Source organism: Anolis carolinensis, chromosome 3 (assembly GCF_035594765.1).
Source record: "Anolis carolinensis isolate JA03-04 chromosome 3, rAnoCar3.1.pri, whole genome shotgun sequence".
In the NCBI taxonomy this organism is placed as follows: domain Eukaryota; kingdom Metazoa; phylum Chordata; class Lepidosauria; order Squamata; family Dactyloidae; genus Anolis; species Anolis carolinensis.
In genome coordinates this window covers 6,395,742-6,405,534 of record NC_085843.1, presented here as the reverse complement: position 1 = coordinate 6,405,534, position 9,793 = coordinate 6,395,742, and the positions used below count along the sequence as shown (strand labels likewise).

The 9,793-nt window shown below is 47.3% G+C and overlaps 2 protein-coding genes across 4 annotated transcripts in view; one reads left to right on the top strand and one right to left on the bottom strand.

Annotated features, from left to right (window-relative positions):
- Nucleotides 1-9,793, top strand: part of LOC100554915 (putative mitochondrial transporter UCP3) — a 34,871-nt gene that overhangs the window by 5,165 nt on the left and 19,913 nt on the right. The gene's annotated exons all lie outside the window — the stretch shown is intronic.
- LOC134297315 (uncharacterized) lies at nucleotides 4,407-9,708 on the bottom strand. Its single transcript, XM_062974442.1, has 2 exons — nucleotides 7,942-9,708; nucleotides 4,407-4,713 (listed from the first exon to the last, which is right to left on the bottom strand). Exons 1-2 carry the CDS (start codon nucleotides 9,487-9,489, stop codon nucleotides 4,672-4,674), a joined length of 1,590 nt encoding a protein of 529 aa, XP_062830512.1. The 5' UTR covers nucleotides 9,490-9,708; the 3' UTR covers nucleotides 4,407-4,671.

Sequence of the window (9,793 nt, the reverse complement as noted above, 5' to 3'; positions counted from 1 at the left end):
GAAGTACAAATTTTCAGTTTACAGATGTTATGTTTAATTATGTGTTTGTGTTTTAAAAGGGTAAGTATTACAGTTATTGCATCTCAGCACTCAGAGGTTGGTTGCCATGGAGAAGTAGGCGGAGCCAACTGCCGTTTTGTTGAAGAAGTGCAGATTTTTAAAAAAGAGAGTCAGTCTGTGCTCTGATGAGGCACAGGGAAGATTGATCCTAGGTTGAGGGGATCAAGGGGACTCAATTGGTCATTTTGAGTCGGTTTAAAATAAGTTTGGTGACTTATTTAATGTAGTCTGTGTCCTGGTAAGGAACAGAGAATCTGTGATCGCATATCACGGGGGTGACTGCGGTTTAAAAGTAGCAGAGAAAGAAGTTCTAACTACTTTAAGTAAAAGAAGTGACACTTTAGGGAGTTTGACTCATCTCATTCTAGTATTGTAACTGTTAATAAAAATACCTCCTAGTGAGAAACAACATTGTAACCACTAAGCTCTGTGCCTGAATAAACTTGTTATTGTTCTTCCAACATCTGAGCCTCTGTCACATCTAAATCTAATCTAAATCTAATCTAATCTAAATCCATAATAAAAGTGAAAGCCCGTATGTGTGTATGTAGCACACATGTCCACTCACACAGACAGCCTCCGGCCTCCACAAACAGGCTCCCATTCCCAGTGCTGATGAGCCAGCAAGTCACTCTTTTCCACTGACATTGCGGTTACAGCGAGCACCATAAACATACAGCCCAACCCCTGCCAATGTCCTCCCCAAACACTACGGCCCACCACCCAAGGAATGCTTTCATTTGGGGACCATTTCATCCTAGATTTTGCTTTTTCTTCCACCACAGGCAGGCATTCCAGGGTTCTCCATTGCTGTGAAATTTGCATGGCCCCGCCTACTCCCCTTTCCATTCTGTCTGTATAACAAACAGCAAAATTGAGCTGCAACTAAACTTACTGGAGGAGTTTGGGAGATTGAAGTTGGAGTTTACCCTGCATCAAGTCACAGCATACTTCACCTACACCCAGAACACTATGAACCCAAACAATGATAGCTCTGGGCCAAATTTGCCATGCATACCTGATATGCCCAGATTTGAGGATTGGTGGGTTTGGAGGGGAATTGGCCTGGACATTTGGGAGTAGTAGGTACTATGATTTATGGTTCACCTGCAATGAATGAGCACTTCAAACCCCACTGATGATGGACCAGGACCAAACTTGTCACACAGAGCCCCCATAACCAATACAATGTATTGGACAAGTTGGGGGAAAAGCCCCCATTACCAATACAACGTATTGGACAAGTTGGGGGAAAAGCCCCCATTACCAATACAACGTATTGGACAAGTTGGGAGGAAAGGGAGTTATAGTTCAGCTGTATTTGGCTCTGGGAGTTGTAGTTCACCCTTATCCAGACAGCACTGAACCCGGCCAATGACGGATCTGGACCAAACTTGGCAGTCTGCCTCATCGTACCCAACTATGCATACAGGCAGGGTATCGGGGTGATATTGACCTTTGCTCTGGGAGTTGTAGTTCACCCTTATACAGACACCACTGAACCCAGACAACTTCGGACCTTGACTAAACTTGGCACACAAGTTTCTCAAATGAGCCGGGCACCGCCGGGTCCCCAAGCTAGTATATTATAAACCAAGTTACGCTACCATCTAAAGTGAATAAGAAGAAGAAAGAAAAAAAAGTAAAAGGTCTCCTCCCTGAGTCCTTGGTGGTTGCATCTTCACAAATTGGTGGCAATCGTTATTAGCTTCATTACACCAGCTTCTGGTCAAAGGACATTTATGTTGCACCCCAAAGGTATGAGAGCACTCTGACAACCACACTGAGGCCAGATGTTCAAGCAAAGCAGTTTATTGAGGGTTATGTGTGTGTGTGTGTGTGTGTGTGTGTGTGTGTGTGCAAGCAACAGCGGGAAGAGTCAATAGAGCAAGTAGTCCATAATATAATGTCCACAATAGTTCAAAAGATAGTTCTTCAAAGTCTTTCAAAGTTGTAATCCACAAACAGAACTCAAAGAGTTCCAGCAAAGAGTCAAAGTCAGTAAGCACCCAGGAATTGCGGGAAGCAGGGGCAAGACACAGCAAAACGACAACTGTAATCCACCTGGAGAGTATTCCTTGAAAAGCATGGAAACAAGAGTAACAAGGCGAGGTATACTCGAGAGTCACAAGGCGTGAACTCCAACAGGGAACAAGGCAAGGATCAAGAGACAGGAACGGAGATGCTTCTCCCAAGAATGGCAATGTTGACACTGCAATGAAAACAAGGAGCGAGGTCCCTTTAAGGCAGGGGTCCTCAAACTTTTAAAGCCGAGGGCCGGTCCACAATCCTTCAGACTGTTGAGGGGCCGGATTATCATTTGGAAAAAAATACAAACAAATTCCGATGCACACTGCACATGTCTTATTTGTAGTGCAAAAACAACAACAACAAGAAGAACAATGAAAGAACAATACAATATTTAAAAATAAAAACAATTTTAACCAACATACATTTATCAGGATTTCAATGGGAAGTGTGGTGCTGCTTCTGGCCAATGAGATAGTCAAGTTAATTAGGGGGGTTGTTGTTGTTGTTGTTGTTGTTGTTGTTGTTGTTGTTGTTGTTGTTGTTGTGTGTCTTCAAGTCATTTCAGACTTTGGGCGAGCCTAAGTCTAAAATTTATTTATTATTTATTTACTGCATTTATTTACTACATTTGTATCACACCCTTCTCACCCCAAAGGGGACTCAGAGTGGCTTACAAATTGTATGTACATACAATATATTATTAGCATAGCACAATATTAGCATTATATATTACTATGTTGAACTATACCACTATACTGTAATATTATATGTAATATAGAATATATAATTAATATTATTATATGGTATTATTATTAGTGTTATATTGTATTACATTATAATATTATTATCAATATTATATGTATATACAATATATTATATTATAAAACTGAGGGCGGGGGCCAGGTAAATGACCTCGGAGGGCCGCATCCGGCCCCCGGGCCTTAGTTTGGGGACCCCTGCTTTAAGGAAACCTCAAGGCTACCGTTCAATGAGATCCAGGACAATCACAGCTTCACATGGGAAAGTTTATTAATTACAGCGCTTGAGAGCCAAGCGTTTACTTCTTCTCCGCACTTCTCTTTGACTCCTATCCTGTGAGATAGATTGTCTCCGATCAAAAGACACATCCTCCCCTACAACAACTCCATCTGGAGAATCCAGCCTTGAGTTAACATCGGAATGTTCCCCAATTAGCTGTTCCTCTGGAAGCACAACTTCAGGCACCTGCAAAGTCATTGGGCTCTGATCCAAACCCTGGAGAGGCCAAAATCCAAATCAGCCTCTGAGTCCCACTCCATCTCCTGTGGAGGGCCAGATCCTGACAGCTGAGCTATAACAATTTAGTATCATGCCAAGTTTTTTAAAACTTTGCTTGTGCTTTCAAATACATTACAACTTGTACCCTTGGTTCACTTCTGACACGATAAGAACACTGTCTCTTGTATCCTATGGGGTTTGATGCGTGGGAACAATAGGATCCCATGGAAAGAAGGGGTTTAAACTTCTTTAAAGTGGTCTCGGCGGTGCCCAGGGTAGCTTTCGCACAACTCAAACTTGTGCGCCAGTTGCGCCCGTACCTTGGGAAGTCTGACTTGGCCACGGTGGTCCATGCTCTGGTTACATCCTGAATAAATTATTGCAATGCGCTCTACGTGGGGTTTTAGATGGTGTGATTTTAACTGATAGTAATGTTTAAATATCTATATGTTTTACCATATATATTTGAGTATAAGCCGACCCGAATTAGCCAAGGCACCTAATTTTACCACAAAAAAACTGGGAAAACATTGACTCCAGTATAAGCCGAGATACAGTAGAGTCTCACTTATCCAAGACTCGATTATCCAAGGTTCTGGATTATCCAATGCATTTTTGTAGTCAATGTTTTCAATACATCATGATATTTTAGTGCTAAATTCGTAAATACAGTAATTACTACATAGCATTACTGTGTAATGAACTACTTTTTTTGCCAAATTTGTTGTATAACATGATGTTTTGGTGCTTAATTTGTAAAGTCATAACCTAATTTGATGTTTAATAGGCTTTTCCTTAATGCCTCCTTATTATCCAACATATTCGCTTATCCAACATTCTGACGGCCCGTTTATGTTGGATAAGTGAGACTCTACCAATAAAATTACATTAACTGTAATTTAAAATTACATTAACTGTTTATTCCCTCTGTTCTCTGTGTGAATTCAGAGAGACTGCTGAATATATTGTTGCCCTGTTTGATCTTTTGAACTGAAGTAAAGATCCTGTTACTTGTTACACAAGCCTGAGTGACACGTTATTGTCAGCTCACCACAGCCGCTCCTGAATGAACACACGAGACTCTCTGTGGTATCACCAGGAACTTTTACTGTAGGAAACATGAACATCAGAAAAGCCAAGAATGGGAGGCTCCGGCCAACCCTCCTTTATATACCCTCCCCCTCATTTGAACAGTCTCTTCCCGCTCAGTAAAACCCCGCGCAAATTCCCCGCCAAGTCCATCAGCCGTTTCTCCTCCGAGTCCTGGGACGCAGGTGTCTTATCAATGTCAGTGACCCTGAAACTCAGAGCCACATCCAGGCTCTAGTAGCAGGGTTCTGACATGGCGTCCTCCTCCCCTTCGTCCTGGAAGGAAAAGATTAAACACAACTATTGTTCTCCGCTGTCTAGAGTTCCTTTATACTTTTTTAACAGGCTGCAATGGAATACCGGGTGTACCTTTCCTAGGTCCTTTGGTAGCCTCAGCTCATAGGTCACTTCGTTTATTCTTTTTGCTACCCTGAATGGCCCTATATAGCGTGGAGCCAATTTCTTGGATGGGAACCCCAATTTCAGGTTTTTTGTGCTCAGCCAAACCAGATCTCCTTCGCCCAATTTGTCCCCCTCTCGGCGCCTACGATCCGCAAAGAGCTTGTACTTCTTTTGTGTTTCCCGCAATGCCTCTACCACGGTTTGCCACCCTTGCTTGATTTTGGCCGGCCATTCCTCGTCGGTCTGGCCCTCCCCTTCCTTCCACTCGGGTAGCCTGGGGAAAGGTGCCACCTCCTGTCCGTATACTATTTCGAATGGGGCACGACCTGTGGCCGAATGTACGGCCCCGTTAAAAGCCATCTCAGCAAACGGAAGAAGGTCCGCCCAATCATCCTGTCTATAATTGGTGTACATCCTTAAGAATTGGCACAGTGTCTGTTGGGTACGTTCGACCCCCCCGTTGGTCGCGGGATGAAAGGCCGAGCTCAGGTTCCTTTCTGCTCCTAACAGCTGTAAGAATTTTCCCCAAAATTTTGCAGTAAATTGGACTCCCCGGTCACTAATTATCTTGTCGGGACACCCATGTAGGCGATATACATGCTTCACATACAAATCAGCAAGTTTTTCAGCTGAAGGGAGTTTTGGCAGAGCCACAAAGTGTGCCTGTTTTGAGAATAGGTCCAATATTGTCCAAATGTATCTGTGGCCTTTGCTGGGGGGTAGTTCGCCTACAAAATCCATGGCTACGCATTCCCATGGCCTCATGGGCTCCACCACCTTCTGCAATAGCCCCTGGGGCTTCCCCGGTGGTGTTTTTCCCTCTGCACATAATTCACACTGCGTGACGTATCCCCTGGCGTCTTTCCTCATTCCGGGCCACCAGCATTGTTTGGCCAACAGTTTAATAGTCCTGGTGGGGCCTAGATGACCCGCACCCTTGTTATCATGGTACTTCCTTAACATTTCTCGTCTTAAACATTCAGGAATATACAATTTCTTATTTACAAACACCAAATCCCCACACAATTCTCCCTTTTCTTTGTTTGTTTGTAACCATTTGTCCATTCCATACGCTCGCTTCAACTCTTCCTCCCATATTTCTCCTCCCCCCGTGGAAATGGCAGTACGTTTGTTTTCTTTGGCCGCTTGTGCTCGAGTTAGTACTGCCAGGCCCCATTGCTTATCAAGAAAAATACTCCCTTCAGATTCCTGAATTCCTCCCCCGTGCTGAGGCATCCGAGAGAGAGCGTCAGCGAGTATATTATGTTTCCCCTGGAAGAATCTGAGTCTGAAATCAAAACGGCTGAAATATTGGGCCCATCTAATTTGCTTCGCTGATAGTTTACGAGGGGATCTTAGATACTGTAAATTTCTATGGTCAGTCCACACCTCAAACGGTGTTCCACTTCCTTCCAGAAAGTGTCTCCAGCACTCTAGTGCTTTTAGAATCGCTAAGGCTTCTCTCTCCCAAATCGGCCAGTTTTTTTCTGTATCGCTAAACTTTTTTGACAGATAGCCACATGGCTTCAGGTTCCCCCCCTCGTCTTTCTGTAGCAGAACTGCCCCATATGCCCGGTCTGACGCATCGCAATGTAATACAAAGGCTTTAGACATATCAGGGTGCTGTAGGACAGGCTCCTCAGTAAAACGCTTTTTAAGGGCTTCGAAAGCTTCCTGGCATTCTATTGTCCAGGTCAGTTTGGCCCCTGGGGCCTTCACTTTGGCTGTTTCTCCCCTACCTTTAGTCTTTAACAAATCCGTTAATGGCAAAGTGAGGCGCGCAAAGTCCTTGATAAATGTTCTATAGAAGTTTGCGAACCCTAGGAAGGATTGCAGCTGCTTCCGTGTTTTGGGGGCTTCCCACCCCCTCACGTCTTCTACCTTCGCAGGGTCCATCGCCACTCCCTGGGAGGAAATCCTATACCCCAGAAAGTCTATCTGGTCTTTATTGAACTCGCACTTGGCAAGCTTCGCATACAGTTTTGCTTCTCTCAACTTTTGCAGGACTTCCCTGACTAGTTCTATGTGTTGCTCCTTAGTCCGAGATACTAACAATATGTCATCTAAAAAAACAAAGACTCCCTTGTACAACAATGGATGCAACACTTCGTTGATTAATTGCATGAACGCGGCGCCTCCGCCGCACAAACCGAAAGGGAGCACACGATAATTGAATAATCCGAATGCACAGGAGAAGGCCGTCTTCCACCTGTCCTCTGGTTTAATCTGCAATTTATGGTACGCTTCAATTAAGTCCAATTTAGTGAATATCTGTCCCTCCGATAACTGGGCGATCAAGTCCTTCACTAAAGGTAGGGGGTATTTATTTCCAGAACTGATTGCATTCAGGCCCCTGTAGTCAATGCAGAGCCTCAGCGTTTGGTCCTTTTTGCGCCTGAACAACACAGGCGCCCCTAGAGGGGAATTTGAAGGCTCTATGAAACCCCTCGCTAGGTTTTTATCAATGTATTTTCTCAGTTCCTCCTTTTCCCTAGCCGACATTGGGTATATTTTTGCCTTAGGAAGCTCTGCTCCTGGGACTAGCTCTATCTTCACTTCAACTCTCCGCTTCGGTGGGAAACTGTCTGCTTCCTTCTCATCAAATACGTCCACAAAATCCCGATACTCTGGGGGTAATTTATCTGCCAGTTCTGCTATCCTGATAGAGTCTTCCTCCCCCCTTTTCCCCGGCTCCCTTTCCACTTCCTGGCTCCCTCCTTCCAACTTCATCCTGAAGATCATGCTCTTATCCTCCCAGTTGATTTGCGGGTTGGCCTGCCCCAGCCATGGCATGCCTAGTATAACATTATAGCTGGCTATTTGTGATATCACAAATGACACCTTTCCTTCCCAACTCCCTATCTTACACTTTACATCTTCGGCACTGTACTTAGCTAATGATCCCGATGCTGTGGATCCGTCCAACTGCGAAAAAGCTATTGGGGATTCTAGGTTCGTTCTTTCGCATCCCAATCCCTCGGCTAATTCAGGGGAGATGATGTTCCTGGAACATCCACAATCCACAAATGCTTTGCAGGTTGCTTGTTTGCTGCCACTTTCCAGCTGAATGGGGACCACTATCATGGCTTTGTCCTGACTTACCAACCCCCCCGAGTGGTGCCTCATCGGTGGTTCTTCCTCGGCGCGTTTCCCTGCCACGGCTCTTGGTTTGGGCGGGCCTCCGCCTTCCCCTTTTCTCTGCCAGCACTCGGCAGCCCTGTGGCCCAAACGGCCGCACACGAAGCAGCCCCTCCTGCTGGTGCTCACGTTCCCTGTCGGCTCCGTTCTCCTCCCGGCTGGGGTTGATCCCTCCTTCCGGCTCCCCTCTTTCATCTGCGGCCGCTGCTGTAGCCCTCCTCGGTGCCTCCTCGCCTGGGCCAGCGATGTCTCGATGCGCCCCGCCAGCTGAATCCATCCGCGCAGTGTGTCAGGCTCATCACGATGCACCGCCCAGGAGAGGATCTCCCGCCTGAGCCCCTCTTTGAAGAGTTCTATCTTTGTCACTGCAGACCATTCCGGCACCTTTTCAGCGAGGCATTGGAACTCCTCCGCATACTCAGATACCGACCTCTGCCCCTGGGAGACGGTCTTCAACTCCTCCCTCGCCCGGATCTGCTCCAGTGGATCTCGGAAACGGGTCTCCAGGGCCCCCATAAAGCGTCGGAGTGACCCCAGACATGGGTCGCGCCGCGCGTGTAGTTGAACGTACCAGCTGGCCGCTCCCCTCTTCAACACTGCACCAATGGCCCGTACCCGGCTGGATTCCGTTCTAAAAGTGTGGGCATTGTCCTCCATATAGCCCCTCACCGTGGTCAGGAAAAAATCCAGTTCAGAGGACTCTCCCCCAAACTCGATCCTTAGTTCCTCTCGTCTCGGTAGGGGTCCCTGTGGTGGCAATCCCCAATTCTCCGCCCGTCGCAAGCCCCCTTGCGGGCCAGTGGGCCCCGCTGCTGCTTCCCTTTGTCCTGTGCCACGCCCGGCATTCGCCAGGGGCACCAGGGTCTCAGTTGGGAGCGTAGCCGGGATTCTCGGAGGCTTTTCCCCTTCGTCGTCACTCTCCTCCACCCGCGTCAGGCTCGTTTGGATCTTGGGCCGGGCACCGGGCTCCTTTCGCATTTCCCTTCCCTTCGGTGCTGGGAGGTCTGCAAAGCCCTGGCTGCTTCCCATGCTCACGTCCCACATTGAGCTAGCCCGGAGTTCCCTTCCTCGCTCCGGCTCCGCCAAAACCGCCAGGCGCTCCATCGCCCTCGACATCACTGCCAGGGTGGTCTCCATCGCCGACATCCTCTCCTCCAGAAACACCATCTTTTGCGGGCCTGGGGAAGGTGAACCTTCCTCTCCTCCGGTGCTATCTCCCCGCACCACTCCGCGCCTCTGGGTTACCCCATTTGGCTGGGCATAAGCGGTGGATGACGCCAGGGCCGCCAGCTGGTGGAACTCAGCGTCCGTCTCGGGAGTGGCCCTTTCCGACCTTCCTCCTCCGGCGCCCAAGAGCTCTTCATCCTCCACTTGCATGTTACACCTCACCGCTACAGCGGGATGGTGTCCGTATTCTTGGCTTAGTGTCAGCTCACCACAGCCGCTCCTGAATGAACACACGAGACTCTCTGTGGTATCACCAGGAACTTTTACTGTAGGAAACATGAACATCAGAAAAGCCAAGAATGGGAGGCTCCGGCCAACCCTCCTTTATATACCCTCCCCCTCATTTGAACAGTCTCTTCCCGCTCAGTAAAACCCCGCGCAAATTCCCCGCCAAGTCCATCAGCCGTTTCTCCTCCGAGTCCTGGGACGCAGGTGTCTTATCAATGTCAGTGACCCTGAAACTCAGAGCCACATCCAGGCTCTAGTAGCAGGGTTCTGACACGTTATTACACTGCAGAGTATATCTCGGTTCAGAAACTGTGGTAAAGCTCACAGCATTAAAAGATGTTGTTGTTATTGTCATCACCAT